Genomic DNA, 23422 nt, shown 5'->3' with positions numbered 1-23422 from the left:
GAGAGTTGCAGGGTCTCTGGGCCTAATGTGTTCCCCGTGTACCCTGGATTCTGGGAGCAGAGCTCTGGGTGCCCAGCACATTCTTTAGCACATGATGGGTGTCCCCCCAGCACAGAAACTCCATTAAACAGAGAAGTGGGGTTCCCCTGTGCCCAGGCCAAAAGCCCCTCCCCCAACAAGTCTAGCCGGCCCCCTAATATGTGTGACTAATAATGCAAAATTCTTTATAAGGAGCACTCACTCTGTGCCAGGCACTTTTTCAAGTTTTTAGCCTCTTTTAACGCATCTCATCTTCACAACAACCCCATGAGGTGGGCGCTTTTTATCACCCCTGTTTTAGAGACAAGGAAAAGGGGGCCCAGAAAGATGCCGTGGCACAGCCAGGAGGTGACTAGACTGGGATCTGAACCCAAACTGACCGGGAGAAGGAGTAGGAGTTTATTTTAGGGGCCCCTGGAACCAGTGGGGCCATGCCCGGGTCTGGAACCAGGAAATAATGCCTGTCGGGTGATCAGCCTCCGAGTGGCGGGAGCAACGTCCAAGTCCCTGGAACAAGGCTCCTGGTGAAGGTCTCAGCCCAGTCCAGGGCGCACAGCCTGTCTGAGCCGTCTTATGGCTCCCCACCCCCTTGCCTGTGGATGTAGCTGGTGGGGGGGGGGGGGGGCGCAGGGATGTTTGTTTCCCCACCACCCACTCCCTGGTGATGTCATGCCTCAGCAGCCAATGGCTGGGGTCTCTCCCTCCTCCCCCTCCCCATTCCTTTTCCCCCCCAGCCTGGGGCTGAGGCTGAGCAGACGGACTGGGAGCTCTCGAGGTGTCTGGAGGCTTAGGGGTAAGAGATCAGCCTGTCTAACCCGATGCTTGGCCAGGCTGAGAAGCCAAGGGAATGAGACCCAGGGTCCTGGGAGGTGCTGGCAGGTGCTGGCAGATACTGGGAGGGTACCTGGGCTCAGGAGGCAGTGTGGTGTAGGAGTTAAAGGCACAGACTTTGGAGCCAGACCCTGGGTTCGAATCTCAATGTTCCCCTCTTTCTGGCTATGCAGTCTTGGGCAAGATGCTGCACCCTTTGTACCTCTGCTTTTCCATCTGTGAAATGGGCTGGTGGAGAGTAAATGAATTGCTGCTTACAAAGAGCTGGGCAGGATGCCTGGGGTGGAGCAGGCTTTTTGGTGCTTGGAATAGGGTGCTGGGGAGGCAGCACTGATCCCGTTGGTAGGAGGCAGGTGCCTGAGCTGGGTTTTGTCCCTCACCCAGAGTTCCCCTTGGCTAAGAGAGAAAGTGGGGCCACTGGTTAGCAAAACCTGGATACGAGACACTTGAGATGCACAGCCTACCCTCCAACTGCTGTCAAAGACTAGTGTATATTACCTGAGCACTTACTCTATACCAGGAATATTCTAAGCACCTGCTGTTATTTTGTGAATCCTCAAAGCCACTCTTAGTGGCTCCATCTCACAGATGAGGAAACTGAGGCCCTGGGAGGTGAAATACTTTGCCCAAGTATTCAAACCTGAGAAATGTTAGAGCGGGGACTAACTGAGGGAGCTGGGAGGCCCCTGCCAGCACGCCTCCCCCTCTGCCTCACAGATGGTCTAGGGGCCAGGATGAGTCCGGTCAACTCCTCACTCCCACTGCTGAGGGCACCAGATCACTGGCAGTTAGGGAAGCTGAGGCTCTGGGTAGGCAGAGCTCCTAAATGGGGTTGGCACCAGCCATGGGGAGAAGAGGGTACAGAGGGGCAAATCTAGGGGTTTCCTCAGCAGGCCCAGCTCAGCTGAAGGGCCCAGGGCCCAAATGACAGGCACTCACCCCAGCCACTCTGAAGGGCATTGGCGGCATCGTAAATGGGAATCTAAGTGGCACCTTCCTCCGGGAGGTATTGTGAGGATTTAATGAGCCAAGGTAGGGAAGGATCTTTGCACATAGTAAGTGCTCAAGAAATGGGGACTCCGAGAATTCTAGAAGCTCAGGAATGTGCCAGGGGAGTGCCAAAGGAACCACTCAAGAATGGCTCTTGGCACCTGGGAGGCCCTGCCTGGACTTGATTCACCGGGGGAACCCCAATAGATCTTCCCCTAACACAGTCAGGGACCCCCAGGAACCTCCCCCTCCCCTCCCCTGCCTAATGGGATGGGTAGGGCTGGGAACAGAGAGTGCCCGGGGTGGACGGGGTTTCCTTCCGAAGCCACCCCCACCCCATGCCAGGACCTGGGTATGTGGCTCAGGAAGGGCACAGTTAGGCTAAATATAACCTGGGTTGGGCGGCTGTCCCAGGCAGGGATGAGGAAGGAGGGCACTCTCTCTTGCTCCCGCCCCAGCTAAGCTTCCTGTGCCAGCCTCTGGGTGTGACCCTCGCTGCCCTGGCCTGAAACCGGGAGCTTGCGGTCCAGGAGAGCCTCCCCTCCATCTCTACCACCTCCTACACGTACCAGGCTCTCCCACCTCCAGCTCAGGATGCTACGTTGTGTCAGGGACTCAGTCTTGCAGACCCAAGTTGTCTGTTACCGTCATATCCTGTCACTGTGATATCTTAACCCTAATTTTCTCGTAAGTAAAGTGGGGGTATGGGGCCACATCTGTAAAGTGCCTGCCCAGCCCAGAGTCGGCACCAAAGAGGTCCTTCTAAAAATGCCCGTTTCGGGGCACCCTCAATCCCCATGCCCTCCCCAGTTGTTTTGCTGCTTGGGCTCCTCCAGTGCTCAGAGCCACCAATACAAGTTCAGTTACAGAGTTGGGGGTCAAGGGCAGGGTCTTGGCTGTGTGACCCCAGACAGGTCACTTCCCCACGCTGAGCCTCAGTTTCCAACTCTAAAACAGCCACCGCATTCAGGGTGATTTTGAGACTTGTGGGTGCCAGCCCTGGGTCCAGTTCAGAGGAAATGCCACAGATGTGGGAGCTGAGGGCTCAGAGGGGAGCCTGGGGAAGGCCATGGAGACCAGGACTCCTAGGAGCACCAGAGAGGGGCCCTCTGCTACTGTGGGGTGCCTGCCAGTGGAGTGGGTACAGCTGGAGCATTGAGGGGTCCCTGTGTCCTCTATCTTGGCCAGTGGTGGGCTATGAAGAGCCATTGTGCGGCTGGGGGTGGGTGGGCAGGGGCGGAATGTGACTGGGCCCAGCAGATGGGCCATTGTTTGAGGGAATGTGCCGCGTGAGGCCTGACCTTTCCCTGTAGAGTGGGGGTTGGCGGGTTGGCATGCCAGGTGGGGGCTGGGAGGACAAGGCCAGCGTTGGCATGAGGAGGGGTAGAGAGACAGTATCCACTCCCCAGAAAGGTCTGTTGGGGAATCTGCATGGGAATCCCAGTTCTGCCGCCTTCTCACTGTGCTGTGTGACCTTATGCAAGGTCCTTGGCCTCTCTGAGAGCCTAGGGTTTTCTGCAGTGAGGAGCACAGGGCTGATGAAGAGTAACCACTCCAACACCCATTGGTTATTATCATCCGTAGAAGAGTCTGGAACTCTCAGATAAGTTCAAGTCCTGGCTTAGCCATTTGTGACCATCCGTGCATGGCTTCCCTTCTCCCAGCCTCAGGTGTCTTTTCCGTTAATGGGCTCAACGATTGTCTTGACCTCACAAGAGTGTTCTGAGGTTTATGTGCAATGACCCCTGTGGGACATCTGACACAAGATCGGGACCACGGGAAGCTCTTAGTAACAATGATAGTAAGTGCTTCTGAAGCCCCTCCATGTACCTGGAATTTTATATTTGCTAACGTATTTGACAAAGTAGGTGCTCTCCTTCTCCCCCATTTTCTAGACGAGGAAGCTGAGGCACAGAGAGATGAAGTGATTTGCCCACAGGGAGTACGTGGGAGTGGTTAGGATGGGTTTATACTGAATTTGGCTCCCTCGCTCAGTCCCGGTGTTTGGTGGAGTGGCTCTGGTGTCGGACAGTCCTAGGAGTCAGCTCTGGCTTTACTGTTTGCTGTAAAAAGGTCTTCTAAGCCTCAGTCTCCCTGCCTGCGCTATGGGGATAGAATATTGACAGCACGCAGGAAGGGGCAGACACGTAGGAAGCAATTGGTAGGGTCAGCTGATGGTAATGCTCACCTTCTTCTTCTTAGAGCCCCGGACCCAGGAGGCCCAAGGAGCTGGAGGTGATCCTGAGGTGAGCATTGGCCGGTGCCACATGCCCCTCCCTGTCCCTCCCTGGCCTGCTTGGAGCCTCATGCCCTGGTCTCTTCCTGGCAGGCAGCAAGACCCCAGAGGAAGGGCGCGAGCCCCGCAGACGACTGCGCAGTACCCCAGGCTGGGCTCCTGTTAGGAGGGGGTGCCTGTGCTCAGGCAGCGGTGAGAGGGCAGGGGTGGGGGGCCCTGCTCTCCTTCGGATACCAATCTTGACCTCTCCCTCCATGCCCAGCCTCCTTCTCTCATCCCTTCCCGGCCTCAAGCCTCCACCCCTGCCCCCCACAGGCTCAGAGGCAGCTGCTCCATGCAGAACTGAAGCTGGTCCTGCAGCAGAAGGGAGAGAGGAAGCAGGAGCCTGGGGCCCAGGTGACTCCCAGCAGCGCCATGGAGGCCAGGAGCCGGAGTGCTGAGGTGAGTTCCAAGGGGGACTTATGGGGCCTGGTGGTGGGGCTGCACAGGCTAAGGCAGCTGGAAGACGGACACTTCCTGATTTCTCTGTGCCTCAGTCTCCCCATCTGTGAAATAGAAATAGCAACAGTGCCTATTTTATAGGTCGCTGTGAGGGGAAAAAATTAGCATATGTAAAGCACTTAGCACAGTGCCTGGGACAGACTAAGAGTCAGAGGAGCTCATTCATCTGGGGATCATGGAGTTATAGTAATAACGGGCTAAAGACAAGTAGGCAGGATGGTAGAGGGGTTGTTAAATGCATGAGCTTTGAGCCCATGGGCTTAAGTCCCAACCTTACCAGTTTAGCTCTAAACAGGAGACCTGACCATTCAAGCCCTGCTTCCCCATTGGTGAAATGGGACAATGGTCCCCACCTCTAAGGGTGTTGAGGACTCACTCTTGAGCCATGTGCACAGGGCCTGGCATCCAGGAAGCCTACCTGAATGTTAGCTGTGGTCACTGTTAAGGAGATAGAGGACTGGTACCAACTGCTTCCAGGGGATGCTAGGCACAGAGCGGGTCCGCTTTTACAGGAGCCAAGCTGAAGCTGAGGGGTGGCCGGCAGGGAGTTAAGGGCAGGGCCACTGCCTCCAGGCCAGCCTATGGGCTCTGAGGTCACAGACCTGGGGTTCAGGCCCAGCCGCTTAACTTGCCGTGCGGCATTAGGCGAATCACTTTGCTTCTCTTTACTTGGTGTCCTCCTTTGAGTCTGTCCAAGCTGTGGGAGGCTGAAATGAGATGGTGGGCATAGAATGCTTAGCCCAGGCCCTCAGGGTGGTGGTGATGGGCATGCCATTCCCTGCTGCCGTTACAACACGTTCCTCCCAGCTCTCTAGTCCCGGGACCACTGCTGGGCCCAGACTTGCTTTCCCCTCTCCAAGCCCTATGCTCAACCCGACTATACCAGCCTTGATGCCCTTGCCCATTAGAGTATCTCTCAGATCCCTGTTGCTTCAGGGCTCAGCTCACAGAGACTCCTTCCGGTACACCCATGTTACCTAACTCTACAGTAGGGAAATGGGCCCAGAGAGGGCAAAGTTCTTGCCTAGAGACACACAGCAGATTGAGTTGTAAGATGGTTGTGGAACTGAGGTGAGAGTCACTGCCTTTTCTAAGCCGGGAAGTGAATCCCAGAGTGCGTCGCTGGGCCGGGGCCAGGGCAGCACCATTTACAGTGAATACCAGGAACGCCACGTCTGCTAGTCCACCGCTCATTACCCACGCACCCCCCCTCCCCCATCACTTGATTCCCTCTCCCAAAGGCGTTATGCAGGTCTTGGGGTCACAGAGTCCACAAAAGGGAACACTCTCACATACATTCAAGCCTCCAAGAGCCCAGTCCCACCCTCACTCCTCCGTCCTGCACCACTTAAGACGTCCAGCCCTTTCCCCAGAATCCCCTTCTCACACCACCCCTTGTTCTGCTCTTATTAAAGCCCCTTCCCATACCTCAATCCCACCGCCGCCTTACTTCCAAGTATGACTCTCTAGCCACACCCGTCTCAGATTTTTGGTCCCTCCTCTGTGGCTGTCCGCGCGTGCAGTCTGACTAGGCGCCAAACCCCTAGTCCCGCCCCGAACTGGCCCCGCCCCCCGAGGGCACAGCCCCGCCCTATCAGGCTCGCCTCTGACTCACATCTCCGGTTCCCTCGGGCCTACCTACACCGCCCCTCCTCCATAACCCCGCCCCTTTAGACGGCGGCCACAGGGCTCCTCCCCGCCAAAAAGTGGACGGAACCGTTGAGCCTTGCAGCGGTTCCGAGAGATCAGGCGGCCCTCGCGCTTCCTTAAAGGGAAGATGCCGGAGTGGGTGGGACCGCATGGCCGGCCTGAGCCGCGCCTAGGGGCTTGTAACTCGAGGACGCGTTTAAGAGTCGTTTTTAAGCGCGATGCCGGGCTCTGGGTGAGGTCCGGTCATAGCGCCCCATGGGATGCCTCGCCGTCCTCCGCAGGAGCTGAGGCGGGCGGAGTTGGTGGAGATCATCGTGGAGACGGAGGCGCAGACAGGGGTCAGCGGCATCAACGTAGCAGGTGGCGGCAAGGAGGGAATCTTTGTCCGCGAGCTTCGGGAGGATTCCCCCGCGGCCAGGAGCCTCAGCCTGCAGGAAGGTGGGCGGGGCGGATGCATGGGGCGGGACATCCCTGAGGGGGCGGGGTTAGGAGTGGGCCCTTGGTCCGGGGCGTGGCTGGCGGCCAGGAGGCGGGGAGAAGGGCTTGGGGCGGGGCTTTGTGTGTAGGCCTTGCAGTGGCTCGGAGCGGGCTCTGGAGGTTCGTTGTGTCGGTTTGACTCCCAGATCTGCAGTTTAGTAGCTTGTGAATTTTTGTGCCTTGGTTTTTTTTCATCTCGAAAGTGGGAATGATTTTAGTACTCACCTCATAGGGCTATGACTCGGATTAAATGAGTCAGTATTTGAAAACAGCGCTAAGTGGCACATAGCACCATGTAAGCACTAGTTATTATTTTTGTTGTTGGGACTGGAGAAAAGAGGTGGAGTTAACAACTTGGAGGGGTGTGGAGGGGAGCTTAGTAAGTAAGGGATGTTTTAGGTGACATGGATGAGGCTGATGTGGTATATTCATGCAACAACTATTTACTAAGTGCTTGCTATTTCCAGATATTATTCTAGGACTTGGGCTACTGCAGTGAACAAAACTCTCTGCACTTGAGCTTACCTTCTAGTAGGGAGAGACATATTTGAGCAAAGTTTGTAAAATACATAGTAAGTTAGAAGGCAATATGTGCTATGGGTGCCAGGAGGACAGTTATATTTTTTTTCTTTTCTCTTTTAGAGAGAGAGAGCATATGAGAGAGCCAGCAGGGGAGAGGGGCAGAGGGAGGGAGAGTGAGAGAGAGAGAGAGAGAGAGAAAGAATCTTAAGCAGGCTCTGCACTCAGCGTGGACCCTGACGCGGGGCTTGATCCCAAGACCCTGGGATCATGACCTGAACCCAAATTACGAGTTGGATGCTCAACTGACCCAGGTGCCACCCAGGTGCTGCAGGACAGTTGTCTTTTTAAATAGGGTGAGCCAGGAAGGGAGAAAAGGCCTGGTGGAGGACAGGGAGTGAGCTCTGTGTCCATCTGGAGGAGCATTCCATGCAGAGAGAACAGCCAGTGCAAACATCCCAAGGTTGGGGTGTGCCTAACTTGATGGAGGGAAAGCAAGGAAGCCAGTGTGGATGGAATAGAGTTAGAGAAGAGGAGAGTAAGAAAGGAGGCCAGAGAAGTAAGGAAAGGGCAGTTTTTAGAGTGCTATATAGACCATGGTGGGGATTTTGGCTTTTAATCTGGGAGGGTTGTGAGTGGAGGAGGAACATGATTGGCTGTGTTGAATAGCATGCTGTGGTAGCAGTAGGCTGAAGGCAGCAGGGTGGGGAGCAGGGAGCCCAACAAAGAAGCTACTCTGGGGCACCTGCTGGCTCAGTTGGTAGAACATGCGACTCTTGATCTCAGGGTCATGGGTTTGAGCTCCACATTGGGTGCAGAGGTTTACTAAAATAAAATAAAATAAAATAAAATAAAATAAAATAAAGAGGCTACTCTGATTATCCAGGTAAAAGATGGTGATGCTGAGGACCAAAACAGTGATAATGGAGTTGAAGAGAAAGGTTTGGCTTATGGATGTATTTTGAAGGGGAGGAGCCTTCAGGACTGGATATGGGGTATGATGAAAAGAGAGGGGTCAAAGATGTGTCCAGGGATTCTTGACCTGAGGATGGAGTTGGCAGTTCCACAGATGGGGAACACTGGGGCTGGAGCTTGCTTGGGGTAAGACCACATTTGCAGTTTGGATCTGTAAAGTGAGGGGTATCTATTGGATACCAAGGTGAAGATGTGGAGGGGTAAATGGGTATATGAGTCCTGGATGGAGGGGAGAGTGCTGGGCTGGAGACATACACTTGGGAATTGTCAGCCCATTTCTGTTCTTTAAACTCCTGAATCTGGATGAGCTTCCTAAAGAGGTACGTGTAGCATGTAGATAGAGGTGAGAAGAGGTCCCAAGCCTGAGCTCTGGGGCAGTGTGTCTTTAAGAGATTCGGGAGATGGGAAGGTGCCGTCCCAGGAGTCTGAGAAGGAACCTCCAGGGAGGTTCTAGAGGGTGCATGGCACAAGGGGGCCTGTCTCGTAGAGGGTATGTGGCACCCTGGAGGCCAAGCCAAACAAGTGGATGAAAGGGAGAGAGTCAAGTTAGGTCGAAGGTTGTGAGGTCCACTCAGATGAAGTCTGGCACTTGCCCATTGGACTTAGCTACACAGAGATATGGGACCTTGAGAGGAGCAGCTCAAGGTTCTGGAAGGGGGTGTCAGAAGTGTGACTGGAGATGTGGAAACAATGCAGCTGGATAACTCAATGCATTTGCCATTAAGGCGAACAGATGTGTGGAGCAGGAGCTCCAGGAGTGAGGTCAAGACAACTTTTCTTATGGGAAAAGTAATGGTATGCTGATGAGAATAACATACAAGAGAGGGACAAAATGATGATGTGGGGAGAGAGGGGAGAATTGCTCGAGGATGTCCCTGAAAATGTGGTGGAAAGATTGACCTGGGGGAGAAGTGAGGACAGGTGGAGTAAATTACCACAGGGGCAGGTGGGGGGGGGGGTGAGTAAGGGGGTGGGAGTTTCTAGAAGTTCTTTTCTGATCCTGTTCTCTCAGTAAAGGGAACAAAGTCGAGTGTCTAAAAGGTGAGAATGGGAGAGGGAAGTGGAAAGCAACGGGCGTGGTTTGAATGGGTGTGGATTTGCTGGGGAGGCGGAGCTAAGGCCATGGGGCGGGGCTTCACGCTTGAGTGTCTGCACCTTAAACTGGGAGGAACTTTGCTTCTCAATTCTGGGCTGGGGGTGGGCGGGATAGGTGGGGCCAAGGTTTGGGGCTGGGCCTCGCTAGCTCCAGGGAAGTGGGTGGGACCAGGCCTGGATGGAGCCGAGCGGATGCCCAGCCCACGCCCTGCCCATCTCCCGCCTCACCTGCAGGGGACCAGCTGCTCAGCGCCAGAGTGTTCTTCGAGAACTTCAAGTACGAGGACGCACTACGCCTGCTGCAATGTGCCGAGCCTTACAAGGTCTCCTTCTGCCTGAAGCGCACTGTGCCCACCGGGGACCTGGCGCTGCGGCCTGGGACCGTGGCTGGCTACGAGATCAAGGGCCCACGGGCCAAGGTGGCCAAGCTGGTACGCGTGCTTAGCCCGGTCCCGGCTCTGGACTGCCCCAGCGATCCAGTCTCTGCGCCGTGAGCCCCACTCTTCCACACCCTGGGCCAGCCTTGCCCTCTGTCTTGTCACTAACCCAACTCTAATCCCACCTTCTGCCTCCTGTTCCCCACTCCTAAACTCCTCCCTGGGGAGGGAGACCCGCCCATCTCAGACCTTCACCCACTTTGGAGAGGAGGCAGCTCTAGGCATGCCGGGGGTCCTGAACCGAAGGGACTCCAAACCAGGGAGGCCAGGTTCAAACCTGAGTGCTGCTCACTTACTGCTGAGTGACCCTGGACAAGTTTCTTTCCCTTTCTGGGCCTCAGTTTCCCCATTTCTACAATGAAGGTATTGGGGAGAATCCTGGATGAGGACCTAGAAGTCTTGGGTCCCAGTTCCCACACTCCTGTTGACTCATTGTCAGATGCTAAATGAAAGTCTTTGCCTTAGGGGGCCAGTAATGGTGAAATGACAGGAAGTGGGGATGGTGATTTGGGGACGAGATGCTTCGTCCGACACATCCCCAGCCTGGTGTAATGCCAGATGGGGATCCCCCCGTCTACCCCGAGCCTCCCACTGTCCCACCGCCTCCCGCATCTCTCCTCTCTCCCCAGAACATCCAGAGTCTGTCCCCTGTGAAGAAGAAGAAGATGGTGGTACCCGGGGCCCTGGGGGCCCCTGCAGAGCTGGCCCCTGTTGACGTCGAATTCTCCTTTCCCAAGTTCTCCCGTCTACGTCGGGGCCTCAAAGCTGAGGCTGTCAAGGGTCCTGTCCCAGCTGCCCCCGCCCGCCGGCGCCTCCAGCTGCCTCGGCTGCGCGTCCGGGAAGTGGCGGAAGAGGCCCAGGCGGCCCGGCTGGCCGCCGCCGCTCCTCCCCCAAGGAAAGCCAAAGTGGAGGCTGAGGTGGCAGCAGGAGCCCGTTTCACAGCCCCCCAGGTGGAGCTGGTTGGGCCCCGGCTGCCTGGCGCCGAGGTGGGTGTCCCCCAGGTCTCAGCCCCCAAGGGGCTGGGAGAGGTGGCCCTCCACCTGCCAAGCCTTGGACTAGGCGCCCCAGCCCCACCTGCTGTGGAGCCCGCAGCCCTAGGGATCCAGGTCCCCCAGGTGGAGCTGCCCGCCTTGCCCTCGCTCCCCGCTCTGCCCACGCTGCCCTGCCTGGAGACTCGGGAAGGGGCTGTGGTGGTGACGGTGCCCACCCTGGACGTGGCAGCGCCCACCGTAGGGGTGGACCTGGCCTTGCCGGGTGCGGAGGTGGAGGCCCGAGGAGAGGCACCTGAGGTGGCCCTGAAGATGCCCCGCCTCAGCTTCCCCCGCTTTGGGGCTCGAGCGAAGGAAGTCGCTGAGGCCAAGGTGGCCAAGGCCAGCCCCGAGGCCAGGGTGAAGGGGCCCAGACTTCGAATGCCCACCTTTGGGCTTTCTCTCCTGGAGCCCCGGCCCGCTGCCGCTGAAGCTGCTGTCGAGAGCAAGCTGAAGCTGCCCACCATCAAGATGCCCTCCTTTGGCATTGGGGTCTCGGCCCCTGAGGTCAAGATGCCCAAGGGGCCGGAGGTGAAGCTCCCCAAGGCTCCTGACGTCAAGCTCCCGAAGGTGCCCGAGGCAGCCCTTCCAGCCGTGCAGCTCCCCGAGGTGGAGCTCCCCAAAGTGTCAGAGATAAAGCTCCCGAAGGTGCCAGAGATGGCCGTGCCCGAGGTGCGGCTTCCAGAGGTGCAGCTGCCGAAAGTCCCCGAGATGAAGCTCCCCGAGATGAAGCTCCCGAAGGTGTCCGAGATGGCCGTGCCGGAGGTGCGACTCCCGGAGGTGCAGCTCCCGAAAGTCCCAGAGATGAAGCTCCCGAAGGTGCCCGAGATGAAACTCCCGAAGGTGCCCGAGATGGCGGTGCCCGAGGTGCAGCTCCCAGAAGTACAGCTCCCGAAAGTCCCAGAGATGAAGCTCCCAGAAGTGAAGCTCCCGAAGATGCCCGAGATGGCCGTGCCCGAGGTGCGACTCCCGGAGGTGCAGTTGCCTAAGGTCTCAGAGATGAAACTCCCGAAGGTGCCCGAGATGGCCGTGCCCGAGGTGCGACTCCCAGAGGTGCAGCTGCCCAAGGTCTCAGAGATGAAAGTCCCTGACGTAAAACTCCCCGAGATAAAACTCCCCAAGGTGCCGGAGATGGCCGTCCCTGATGTCCACCTGCCAGAGGTGCAGCTGCCAAAGGTGTCCGAGATGCGGCTGCCGGAAGTGCAGGTGCCGAAGGTCCCAGATGTGCATCTTCCAAAGGCACCCGAGGTGAAGCTGCCCAAGGCTCCGGAGGTACGGCTGAAAGCCGAGCAGGCAGAGGCGGTGGAATTTGGCTTCAAAATGCCCAAGATGACCATACCCAAGCTGGGGAGGGCAGAGTCCCCACCACGAGGCAAGCCAGACGAGGCCAGGGCTGAGGCCCCAGGGAAGCTGGTAATGCTCCCCTGTTTGCAGCCAGAGGCGGGCGCCGAGGCTCGGGTGGGTGTCCCCTCTCTCTCACTGCCCTCGGTGGAGCTAGACCTGCCGAGGGCCCTCAGCCTGGAGGGGCAGGTCCCAGCAGCTGAAGTGGGCAAGGTGGAACGGGCAGAGAGCCCCGGGGCAGCGGCAGGGGTCGGGGAAGTGGCCTTCCGGATGCCCTCCGTTGAAATCGTCACTCCACAGCTGCCCACGGTGGAAGTGGAGGAAGGGCGGCTAGAGGCGATGGAGATGAAAGCCAAGCCCTCCTCCAAGTTCTCTTTGCCCAAGTTTGGACTCTCGGGGCCCAAAGTGGCCAAGGCGGAGGCTGAGGGGGCTGGGCGAGCCACCAAGCTGAAGGTGTCCAAGTTTGCCATCTCACTCCCCAAGGCCCGAGCGGGGACTGAGGCCGAGGCCAAAGGGGCAGGGGAGGCAGGCCTCCTGCCCGCCCTCGATCTGTCCATCCCGCAGCTCAGCCTGGATGCCCATCTGCCCACGGGCAAGGTGGAGGTGGCCGGGGCTGATGTCAAGCTCAAGGGGCCCAGGTTTGCCCTGCCCAAGTTTGGGGTCAAAGGCCGGGACACTGAGGCGGGAGAAGCAGTGTCAGGGGGAGCTGAGTTGGAGGGCAAGGGCTGGGGTTGGGACAGGAAGGTGAAGGCGTCCAAGCTGAAGATGCCCTCCTTTGGGCTGGCTCGAGGGAAGGAAGCTGAGATCCAGGGTGGGCGTGGCAGCCCCGGAGAAAAGCCAGAGTCCCTGGCTGGCCAGCTTAAGATCCCTGAAGTGGAGCTGGTCACCCTGGGGGCCCAGGAGGACGGGGGCGCCGAGGGGGCAGTGGCCGTCAGTGGAGTTCGGCTACCAGGCCTGCAAGTATCCACGACCAGGCAGGCAGGTGCCGAGGGCCAGGAAGGGGGGCTGAGGATGCCCCTGGGTATCTCCCTGCCCCAGGTGGAGCTGCCCGGCCTCAGGGAGGCCGGCCTGGGTGCCACCCCCGGGCAGCAGGTCAAGGGTGCAGCCCCTTCAGCAGAGGGCACAGCAGGCTACAGGGTCCAGGTGCCTCAGGTGACCTTGTCTCTGCCTGGAGCCCAGGTGGCAGGTGGTGAGCTGTTGGTAGGTGAGGGCGTCTTCAAGATGCCTGCTGTGACGGTGCCCCAGCTTGAGCTGGACGTGGGGCTGAGCCGGGAGGCGCAGGTTGGGGAGGCAGCCACCGGCGAGGGTGGCTTGAGGCTGAAGATGCCCACACTGGGGGCCAGGGCCGAAGCTGGGGAAGAGGGGCCTAGAGACCAGCCCCCAGGGGCCGAGCGCACCTTCCGCCTCTCGCTGCCCGACGTGGAGCTCTCGCCACCTGCTGTGGGCAGCCACGCCGAGTACCAGGTGGCAGAGGGCGAGGGGGATGCCGGACACAAGCTCAAGGTGCGGCTGCCCCGGTTCGGTCTGGTTCGGGCCAAGGAGGGCGTGGAAGAGGGTGAAAAGACCAAGAGCCCAAAACTCAGGCTGCCCCGAGTGGGCTTCAGCCAGAGCGAGGCAGTCACTGGGGAAGGCTCCCCCAGCCCCGAGGAGGAGGAGGAGGAGGGCGGCGGGGAAGGGGCCCCCGGGCGCCGAGGCAGAGTCCGAGTCCGCCTGCCCCGCGTGGGCCTGTCCACCCCTTCCAAGGCCTCTCGGGGACAGGAGGGCGACGCAGCCCCCAAGTCCCCTGGCGGGGAGAAGTCTCCCAAGTTCCGCTTCCCCCGGGTGTCCCTAAGCCCCAAGACCCGGAGTGGGAGCGGGGACCGGGAGGAGGGTGGATTCCGGGTCCGGCTGCCCAGCGTAGGGTTTTCGGAGACAGGGGCTCCAGGCCCTGCCAGGATGGAGGGGGCGCAGGCTGTCATCTGAAGCCCCGGGGGCCGAGGGAGAGTTGCCTCCCATCTTCCCATCCCTGCCTCGTCCTCGTTTTGTGTGTGACATAACTAGCACTAACCCTCAGAGGGCCGGGAGGTGGGTGACTGACCGGGAGAGGGCCGGGGAGGCCTCCTGCCCGGCTCACTGGCTGGACTGCCTGTATCTTGCCAAGCCATGTGAATAAAATAATCCAGAGGTAGGCTTGTGTTCTGTTTCCTCTGTGCGTGTAGGGGGGTGGGTTGGGGAGGGACGGGGGACAGGGGAGGGTGGAGAGGGTGCAGGGAAAGAGGTCCCCAAGGAGGAAGAAAGGGGACCTGAGCCTGCCCTGCGGAGAGTCTGTGTTCGGGAGAGACACAGGCCACCCCTGGTCTGAAGAGAGTCAGGGAAGCCTTGCGGTGGGCGGGTTGGGAAGGGGCCTGCCCTAGCCATTCCCAATTCCCTAGGGCCTCTGAGCAAGACCCCTCTGCTGGGGACTCTGCCAGTTCTGAAACACTCCCACCAGACCTCCCTGGGGTCGCCCTAAGAGAGCACAACGATTGCTACCCATCTGCCCCCTGCTGGCCACCTTCACGTCCACAAGAGTGCCTCCACATCCTGGTGATCCTTTCCTGTCGGGCTGGTTTGACTGCCCCGGCCACCCGGGGCCCCACCCAGGGAGGCCCCTCCCCGTCCCCTCTCCCGGCTCATGGGTTCAGAGCCTCCACCCCAGATACCCGGCTGCCTCTTGGGACTAGGTCCCAGGGTCCTCAGCTCCCATCAGGGCTAGGCCTCGGCTCCCGGGGACCCTTCCCCACTCAGGATCTAAGCTCCCCACCGAGGCCTCCAGACTCTCCCTCATTGGCTGTGCCCTCCAGTTGTCACAGACCCTTGATGTATCCTAGTCCCTTCCCCTTTAAAGCTGGCCTCCCTCAGGTCCCTGCCTGGTCGTGCTTTCTCTTCATTCCCACCAAACATGGCCAGACACGGCAAGAATTTACACTCACGGTGTGCACCCTTTGCCTAGCGCCCCGGCATTTGGGGTTTCCCTCCCACCACGGCTGTCCTGTCAGCATTCTTAGTGACCTCTCTGTGGCCACGCTGAGGGCTTCCTCTGTCTCCCTTTTCCGGACTTCTCAGGGTCCCTTCCTCCTCCCTGAATACCCTCTCCTGTCTCTTCCCCACTCCCTCTCTCTCTCCTTATGCCCTTTGGGCCCTCAGGACTCCTCCCAGGCCCTCATTCACCCCCATACCCTCCCCAGGTCATGTCACCCCTCCCCGTGGTCCACATGGGAATGCAGTGCACCACCCGTGGACGTCTCCTGGGCACTGGGAGCTTGGCTCTAGAACCAGACTGCTGGGGGGTGGGGGGGAGGTGGGGGTGGGCAGTAAGCCTGTATCTGGCACCCAGCTGGGTGACCGTAGGCATTTGTTCAACTTCTTTGTGTCTTGATTTTCTCTTTCATAAAATGGAGCTATTAAAACGTATGTCATTAGGATCAACTAAGGCTTGTAAAGCACTCAAGACATGTCTATATGTTTCGGTGTCCAAGCTTCTAATCTGACACCAGCATCTTCTCCCCTAAAGTGCTCCTTATCTGAGGGACCATCCCTGAGCCCTGGGCCTTGTTCTGGATGGTTCCCTCTTCCCCCCCTCCCCCGACCCGTCAGTCCCACAGCTTGGCCTCCTGTCTCATACACCAGCCTCCTCCCCGACACCCCACCCTCTATCACCTGGGCCCCGCTCCAGGCTCAGGGTCTCCAGTTTCGTCCCCTCCACTCTTATTCACACAGTAGCTTTCTGATACTTCAATCTGATGCTGTCCTGCCTTGCTCATAGCCCTTCTGTGGCTCCCCAGTACCCCGTACCCAGTACCCCAGGACGCTAAATGACTCCAAACTCCTTAGCCTGTCAGTGAAGACCTTTTACTACCTGGCCCTGCTTCAGTCATACCTCTCCTACTGCAGCCACCGGCAGGGGTGGGTGTTTGCTGAACACAGACACACACACACACACACACACACACACACACACACACACATCCCCCCAGCCCTTCACCTCTGTTGAGGAATGTCCCTGCCCTCCGGCCTAGAGGTCCAGGATCAGACTTCCTTCTCAGTCAACCCTTCACCTGTCCAGCCCCTCCAGGGTTCCGCCACTGGGTGGGGGAGGGGGCTCTACCTGCCACCCCACCCCCCATTCCAGCCTGGGGCTCAGGTCTCCGACAACAGAACCAGAGCCACTCAGCAACGCCGGAACCCATTCGGGGGCGCCTGGGGCCCCTCGTCCCAAGCCAGGAGGGCTTCGGGGGAGGGGTGTGGCCCCTGGCAGACTGGCAGTGAGGCCCAGGGGGCTGGGGGGTGCCAGGGAGGTAGGGGCGAACCTCGCAGCGGGAGATACAAGTGCGGTTCTCTTTCCCCCACTGGGGGGGCCTCGGAGCCGGTGGCGGGGCCGAAGGCTTCGAAGGCAAAGCCTGTGGGGTGAGGGCGACAGCAGGGCAGTGCCCCGTGGCAGGGGCACCATGGCCACCATCCAGTCCGAGACCGACTGCTATGACATCATTGAGGTGCTAGGCAAGGGCACCTTCGGGGAGGTGGCCAAGGGCTGGCGGCGAAGCACGGGGGAGATGGTGGCCATCAAGATCCTCAAGAACGATGCCTACCGCAACCGCATCATCAAGAATGAGCTTAAGCTTCTGCGCTGCATGAGAGGCCTGGACCCAGAGGAGGCCCACGTCATCCGCTTCCTCGAGTTCTTCCATGATGCCCTCAAATTCTACCTGGTCTTCGAGCTGCTGGAGCAAAACCTCTTCGAATTCCAGAAGGAGAACAACTTCGCACCCCTCCCTGCCCGCCACATCCGCACGGTCACCCTGCAGGTGCTCAGAGCCCTGGCCCGGCTCAAGGAGCTGGCGATTATCCATGCCGATCTCAAGCCCGAGAACATCATGCTGGTGGACCAGACCCGCTGCCCCTTTAGGGTCAAGGTGAGTGGGGCGGCCCTGGGGTGACGGTGTCCCTCGCTCCGGTCTTCTCCTGGCTTCCCCCAGCCCTAGACGTCCTCCTGTCACCATGGGCTCCCTTGTCCCGCCTACCCCCCCCCCCACGCCGCTGAAGTCCCCTCTGCCCTACCCTGCCCTTGATGCCTGTCCCCACCTCCTAGTCCTAAAATCCTCATCTCCCTGTCCCGATTCTGACATCCTCTGTCTCTCAGACCTGAGGCCTCTCGTCCTTGTCCAGTTCCTAGTTCACCTCCTCGAGGCCCAGTCCTGTCTCTGTGGGGCTGACATTCTGGTGGGGGAAACGGAGTCGCCAAGACAAATGAGTCAAATATGGTATATGAGTGAGAAGGAGAAAAGATAAAGTAGGGAGGAGGATGTGGGGTGTTGACTGGTGGTGCTGAGTGAAACTGTCGACAAGGAGGTCAGGGAGGCCTCACTGGGAAGGTGACATTTGAGAAAAGTCCCAAAGGAGGGAGGTAGCCATGTAGACATCTGGGGAAAAGCATCTGGGTAGAAGGAAAAACTAGTGCAAAGGCCCTGAGGCAGGAGTGATCTGAGTCTATGTGTTTGAGAAGCACCCCAGAGCCCAGGGTGGCTGAAGCAGGGTGAGAAGAGGAAGGAAAGGGGATCAGGGAGGTGACGGGGCCTGGTCACACAGGGCCTTGCAGGCCACAAGCCCCTGGTTCCCTCCATCTCATTCCCGGCCCCTCTGCCTGCCTGTGTCCCCTCCCATCCCAGCCCCAATCCCTCTGCCCTAGCCCCCCTGTCTGTGCCCCCCAATCCCAGCCCTGGCCCCTCGGTCCACTTCTGGGTTTGCTACTGTCTGGGGATGGGTCTGAACAAGAAGCTCCGTGAAGGCAGCCACGTCAGATCTGTCGGCATCTGCCAGCACAGTCCTGTGGCGGAGACAATGCTAAATGAATGTCAGAGTCACGGGGAGATATAGAGACATGAAAAGGCAGATCATTTTGCCCTAAGAGATGGAAGGACAGAGACCCAAGGAAAGAGAGACTCCCACGAACACAGCAGGAAACAGGACAGATCCACAACGCCTGGCCAGTGCTGGCACCCCTCCCGTGTTTGTGGAATGGATGGATGGATGGATGGATCCCATGAACGTTGAGTGCCCAGGGTCCCTCAAGCTCTGAGATTCAGGCCTCAGCAGTCTGTATTTAGAGTCCGGATTAAGAGTCATTTCATCATACCACCTCCTGCACCTAGAAAGTGAGGGGTAGCTGAATGAAAAGCAGGGAAACTCGGAGAGGGAAACTGAGGCAGGGACCAAGAGTCTTGGACATTCAGAGTGAAAATGGCCCATGGCCCTGAGAGAGACAGACTTTCAGCCACATTCACAGTGCTGGTTCAGCAGGTGCTCGTCGAGCCCCTGTCATGTTCCGAGGGCCTGCGAGGGATGTGAACAGTGTCTGATGATAAAGACAGAAGAGGGTCGGGGCTTCAGGGAGGTGTCTTCCTAGCAGTGACACAGAGATGGAGACAGAGAGAGACGCTGAGAGATGAGAGGCACGATGAGCAGGCAAACAATGAAAAGGCAAAAAAAAAAAAAAAAAAAAAAAAAAAAGAACAAGAGAGTTACAAACAAGAGGCAGAAAGAAAGGCAGGGACATAAAGTTGATTCATTCATTCATTCATTCATTCATTCACTCACTCTTGACGGAGCCCCTAGCTGTGTGCTGGGTACTATTCTAAGTTTCTAAGGAGGCAGCAGTGAAACAGACAAAATCCCTGCCCTGATGGGACTGACATCCTAGCTGGGTAGAGAGACAATGAACTCAACTGAAAGGTAAAATGTATGGTGTGTGAGGTGGTGTTCAGAGCTCTGGAGAAAAGCAGAGTGCTGGGAAGGGGGATAGGAACGGTGGGGGAGGCCATTTTTCATAGGATGGGCAGGGGAGGTCTCACTGAGAAGGTAACATTTGAGACCTGAGAGAAGGGAACCGTGTGGACATCTGGGGGAAGAGCATTCCAGGCAGAGGGATCAGCCAGTGCAAAGTCTCTGAGCTGGGAATGCACCTGGCTTATTTAAGGGACAGTGAGAGGCTCATGCGAGGGGGAAAGGGGGAGGAGCTGAGGGCAGAGAGGTGATGGGGCAGATTGCTCAAGCTTTGGGGGCCACGGTGAGGCCATTGGCTTTCATCACAGGATGTGATAAAGCCACAGGGGGGTTCTGAGTAGGGGAAGGACGTGATCTGAGTCAGGTCTTCATAGGATCTCTTAGGGTGCATCTGATGCAGAGATTGGGGCACCGGAGGAGCAGGGAGACCACAGGCCCTTACATTGGCCTCAGTGGGAGATGACGGAGGACAGGACGGGGCAGTGGGGGGCGATGAGGCTGGGATACAGAGTGGGCAGATTCTGGATCTGTTCAGAAGGTGGAACCAACAAGATTTGCTGATGGACGAGGTGTAGACCGAAGGACAAAGAGAGGGATCCTAACCCTCACAGACATAGGTTCTAGTGGAAAGAAACAGACGGAGAGACCAACATGCAAACCAGAGACGTAGACTGGCAAAGACAGGGACATAAATGAGAGATAAAGACTCCCAGACACAGTGATGGCCAGATGGCAGATGCAGAAAGACACTGGCGAGAGACACCGGGGAGGCCTCGAACGGCTGTCCCTGTCCCTCGCCCTGCCCACCTGCCTCCCTCCCCCGACACAGGTGATTGACTTCGGCTCAGCCAGCATTTTCAGCGAGGTGCGCTACGTGAAAGAGCCATACATCCAGTCGCGCTTCTACCGGGCCCCCGAGATTCTGCTGGGGCTGCCCTTCTGTGAGAAGGTGGACGTGTGGTCCCTGGGCTGTGTCATGGCCGAGCTGCACCTGGGCTGGCCCCTCTACCCGGGCAACAACGAGTACGACCAGGTGCGCTACATCTGTGAGACCCAGGGCTTGCCCAAGCCCCACCTGCTGCACGCCGCCCGCAAGGCCCACCACTTCTTCAAGCGCAGCCCTCACCCCGATGCCAGCAACCCCTGGCAGCTCAAGTCCTCGGCCGACTACCTGGCTGAGACCAAGGTAGGGGCGCAGGCGGGGCGAGGGCAGCGGCGGCGGGGGGCGGGGGCTGCCGCATCGCATCGAGAAAAAAGAAATCCAGGTTAGACCTCGGAGAGGACCGGAAGTTCGAGGGTCAGCTGCGGGAGTGGTCACGGCATGAGAGACGTGGGTGAGACCGAAGGTGGCACTGCAGGTGGATGGTGGCTCCTCGGAGTTTCGTGGCCGGGGGCAGCACGCTAGTGTGGCAGGGAGGTTCGACCACTGGGAGCCCTGGAGGACCTGGCTCGGGGGTGGAGGACCAGAGGTTTCGAACAGCCCCTCTGCTAGCAGCTGGTAGGGGCCGGACCCACGGATCTGGGGAGGACTACAGGTGTGGGAGGGAGTGAAACTTGGCTCAGTGAGACTCTGGGTTAGATGACAGGAGGACCACAGAACACAGGTACCTTTCCTGCAGCAGTAGGAGGGCTCTGGGTCAGACCGGGGCGGTGGGGGGGGGGTGTCTGGTATTGGGGAGTAGGTGTGGCCCTCCAGCAGCAAGAGAGCTCCGAGTCAGATCACGGGCAGAACCGGAAGCCTAGCTTCAGGTGTGTGGACTTCGTAGCAACATGAGCGCCCTGGACCAGCCTCCAGGGCACACTGGGAGCTGGGGGTGGAGGAGGGTGGGTCATGTGTGGGCCCCACTTCGGGAGCACCCAAGGCCCAAGGCCTGGATTCAACGTCAGCCTCGTGCCCCGTCCTCCCCCCCCCCCCCCCGGGGTCCCACCAGGTGCGCCCCCTGGAGCGCCGCAAGTACATGCTCAAATCGCTGGACCAGATCGAGACGGTGAATGGCGGTGGGGCGGCCGCCCGGCTGACGTTCCCGGACCGCGAGGCGCTGGCGGAGCGTGCTGACCTCAAGAGCATGGTGGAGCTGATCAAGCGCATGCTGACGTGGGAGTCGCACGAACGCATCAGCCCCAGCGCAGCCCTGCGCCACCCCTTCGTGTCCATGCAGCAGCTGCGCAGCGCCCACGAGACCACCCGCTACTACCAGCTCTCGCTGCGCGGCCGCCGCCTCTCCCTGCAGGCGGAGGGCAAGACGCCCGCGCCGGTGGTGGCCGCTGCGGAAGACGGGCCTCCCTACTACCGTCTGGCCGAGGAGGAGGAGGCCGTGGGCCTGGGCAGCGTGGTGGGCAGCGGGCCCTTCTTCTGCGAGGAGAAGGCACCGGGCATGCAAAGGGCCATCGACCAGCTGGATGACCTGAGTCTGCAGGAGGTGGGGCGCGGGCTGTGGGGGGAGACCCGAGCCGATGTGGTTCCCGACATGCTGGCCCCACTGAAGGCAGCCGCCGCTGGCCGCCGGGCGCCCGACTCGGGCCCTGAGCCCATCCTGGCCTTCTACGGCAGCCGCCTGGCAGGCCGCCACAAGGCCCGCAAGCCTCCCGCAGGCTCCAAATCGGACTCTAACTTCAGTAACCTCATCCGGCTGAGCCAGGCTGAGCCTGACGACGATGGGCCGTGCCAAGGCAGCGGCTGGGCCGAAGGAGAGCGCCGCGGGGCCTCTGCCGAGCCGCCTGCCATCCTGCAGCGGGATGGGGATGGACCAGACATCGAGGATATGACCATGGATGCTGACGTGAGTGAGCCAGGTGGGCCGGCGGGGTGCAGGTGGGTCTGGGATCAGGGCCTCCCAGAGCTCCAAGATGGGGGTGTCCGTGAACCAGGCCTTGCCCACCACCCCGCCCCCGTCCCCCCTCCCCCGCTGCCCCCCCCCCCCCCCCCCCCCCCGCACGTCTGCATTGCCTGCAGCTGGCTCAGGGCTCAATACATACTAGTCCACTCTCAGGATGTGATAAGGTTCAGCAAACACGAACCCGTGTTCAGGATACGATTAGGATTTGATACAGCCTGTGTTCAGGATGTAACATTCAGCACACCCTAGCCCACCCTTACAATGCGATGAGGCTCAGCACACGCTACTAACTTCAGGTTAAGAGGCTCAGCACACACTAACTCATACTCAGGACGTAAAGTTCGGCACACATTAACCTACTCTCATGATGTGACAAGGCTCAGCACATACTAATGCACTTTCAGGCTGTGTGAAAACTAAGAACGTAGTAGTAATCCATCTACAGGAAGTGATAAAGGCCCAACACTCGGAACAAGGCCTTAGTAGGTGCTCACCCCCCCTCGGAAAGAAGTTCCTTCAGAATCCCTTAAGGTCTCCACATATGCTATTTCAGGCCCGAAAGTTACAATGTGGGTCCAACAAAATCTCCCTCAGGAAGTGAGAAAGGTTTCATTCAGGAGTGGAGAGAGTCCGTGAGGGGCAGGCTGGTGGTTCCCAGGGTTGGGGGGCTTCTTGGCTGATGGTCCTTTCTTCTCCCCCACAGACGCCGGGCCCTGAGCTCTTCGACCCCAGCAGCTGCCCTGGGGAATGGCTGAGTGAGCCAGACTGGACCCTGGAGGGTGTCAGGGGGCCCCTGGCTCAGGGGCTCCCACCCCACCACGTTCACCCGCATGGTGCACCCCGGACCACCAGCTTCCTGCAGCACGTCGGTGGGCACCATTGATGGTGACCCCACCCCTGCCCATCACCGGGGGCTGTGCTAGCTGGGCTGGGATCCCCTCCTCAGAGCCATTTCCTGAACCCACAGATTATTCTTACAGAAAGATAGTTATCCAGAAATTCCCCATTACCCTAGCCCATGGTGCATGCATGCCAGCACACACACGTCGAACACAGGAGGGCCTTGGGGTCTGGACCGTGGCCCCCTGGGCCAAAGGGACACAGGAAGGGGGCTGTACCCCGCTGGCCCCGCGCATGCCCTTGGCCCCGCCGCCTCTGCCTATTTCAATAAAGAACTGTTCAGCAGCCCTGCGTGAAGCCTGGCCTGGTGCCAGGGTGGGGTTCAGGCCGGTGGCCAGGGCCCTGCTCTCCGATCTGCGCCCAGTCGGCTACCGGCTCAGGCTGGAGGCTGGGGTGCCGTCGCACTGGGAAGGGACAGGCTGCGCTCGCTCGCTGACCCACCCCCTAAATATGCTACGTGCTTGGCACGGGAGAATCCACCCTCAGATCATTCCCGGTGTTCAGCAGTTGCCAACCCAAGCTCGCCAAATGCCCAGGTCTCATCTGTTGACCTGCCCTTGCCACGTGCACAGGCTTGGCATGCACTCACCCATGCTTGGGTCACGCTAAGTGTCAATTCACTTGGCAGGCAGAAATTCACGCTCGGTGCACACTCCAGTGTTCAGACATGCGAGCCCACCCTGGGGGACATGGTGACGGGTCAGCGTGTGCCCGTCTGGCTGGGAGGCTGGGAACGCCACGCTGTGTGCGCAGCAGCGTGGGGCTGGC

General features: G+C 59.1%; 2 protein-coding genes and 1 long non-coding RNA gene across 5 annotated transcripts; 2 read left to right on the top strand and 1 right to left on the bottom strand.

Moving 5' to 3' along the window:
- Positions 1-311: 311 nt before the first annotated feature.
- LOC125152919 (uncharacterized) lies at positions 312-16207 on the bottom strand. 2 transcript variants are annotated; one of them, XR_007147358.1, is made up of 3 exons: positions 16123-16207; positions 5016-5304; positions 312-1266 (listed from the first exon to the last, which is right to left on the bottom strand). It is a non-coding gene; the product is annotated as an uncharacterized LOC125152919 (long non-coding RNA). The 2 variants fall into 2 exon arrangements; XR_007147357.1 differs by lacking the exon at positions 16123-16207 and adding an exon at positions 6026-6133.
- Positions 3592-14286, top strand: PRX (periaxin). Of its 2 annotated transcripts, XM_047835524.1 has the most exons (7): positions 3592-3661; positions 4063-4106; positions 4190-4288; positions 4412-4537; positions 6529-6685; positions 9548-9744; positions 10380-14286. In XM_047835524.1, the coding sequence occupies exons 1-7, from the start codon at positions 3592-3594 to the stop codon at positions 14079-14081; spliced, it is 4395 nt and encodes a 1464-aa protein (XP_047691480.1). In that variant the 3' UTR covers positions 14082-14286. The 2 variants fall into 2 exon arrangements, with proteins under 2 accessions (XP_047691480.1, XP_047691479.1); XM_047835523.1 differs by lacking the exons at positions 3592-3661; positions 4063-4106; positions 4190-4288; positions 4412-4537; positions 6529-6685 and adding an exon at positions 6820-7019.
- A 129-nt stretch (positions 16208-16336) lies between the features above and the next one.
- On the top strand, positions 16337-22933 carry HIPK4 (homeodomain interacting protein kinase 4). The gene is made up of 4 exons (XM_047835527.1): positions 16337-17050; positions 19747-20103; positions 20849-21697; positions 22458-22933. The coding sequence occupies exons 1-4, from the start codon at positions 16586-16588 to the stop codon at positions 22635-22637; spliced, it is 1851 nt and encodes a 616-aa protein (XP_047691483.1). The 5' UTR covers positions 16337-16585; the 3' UTR covers positions 22638-22933.
- Positions 22934-23422: the final 489 nt, after the last annotated feature.

This window comes from Prionailurus viverrinus, chromosome E2 (assembly GCF_022837055.1).
Source record: "Prionailurus viverrinus isolate Anna chromosome E2, UM_Priviv_1.0, whole genome shotgun sequence".
In the NCBI taxonomy this organism is placed as follows: domain Eukaryota; kingdom Metazoa; phylum Chordata; class Mammalia; order Carnivora; family Felidae; genus Prionailurus; species Prionailurus viverrinus.
Note: the sequence above shows the minus strand (reverse complement) of the source record. Positions and strands in the feature narration are given on the sequence as shown.

Coding starts and splice junctions, on each gene's coding strand:
- PRX (XM_047835524.1), top strand. CDS start 3,592: ATGTGCAATGACCCCTGTGGGACATCTGACACAAGATCGGGACCACGG. Junction 4,107..4,189: donor GAGCTGGAGGTGATCCTGAG/GTGAGCATTGGC, acceptor TCTTCCTGGCAG/GCAGCAAGACCCCAGAGGAA. Junction 4,289..4,411: donor GTGCCTGTGCTCAGGCAGCG/GTGAGAGGGCAG, acceptor TGCCCCCCACAG/GCTCAGAGGCAGCTGCTCCA.
- HIPK4 (XM_047835527.1), top strand. CDS start 16,586: ATGGCCACCATCCAGTCCGAGACCGACTGCTATGACATCATTGAGGTG. Junction 17,051..19,746: donor GCTGCCCCTTTAGGGTCAAG/GTGAGTGGGGCG, acceptor CCCCCGACACAG/GTGATTGACTTCGGCTCAGC. Junction 20,104..20,848: donor ACTACCTGGCTGAGACCAAG/GTAGGGGCGCAG, acceptor GGGTCCCACCAG/GTGCGCCCCCTGGAGCGCCG.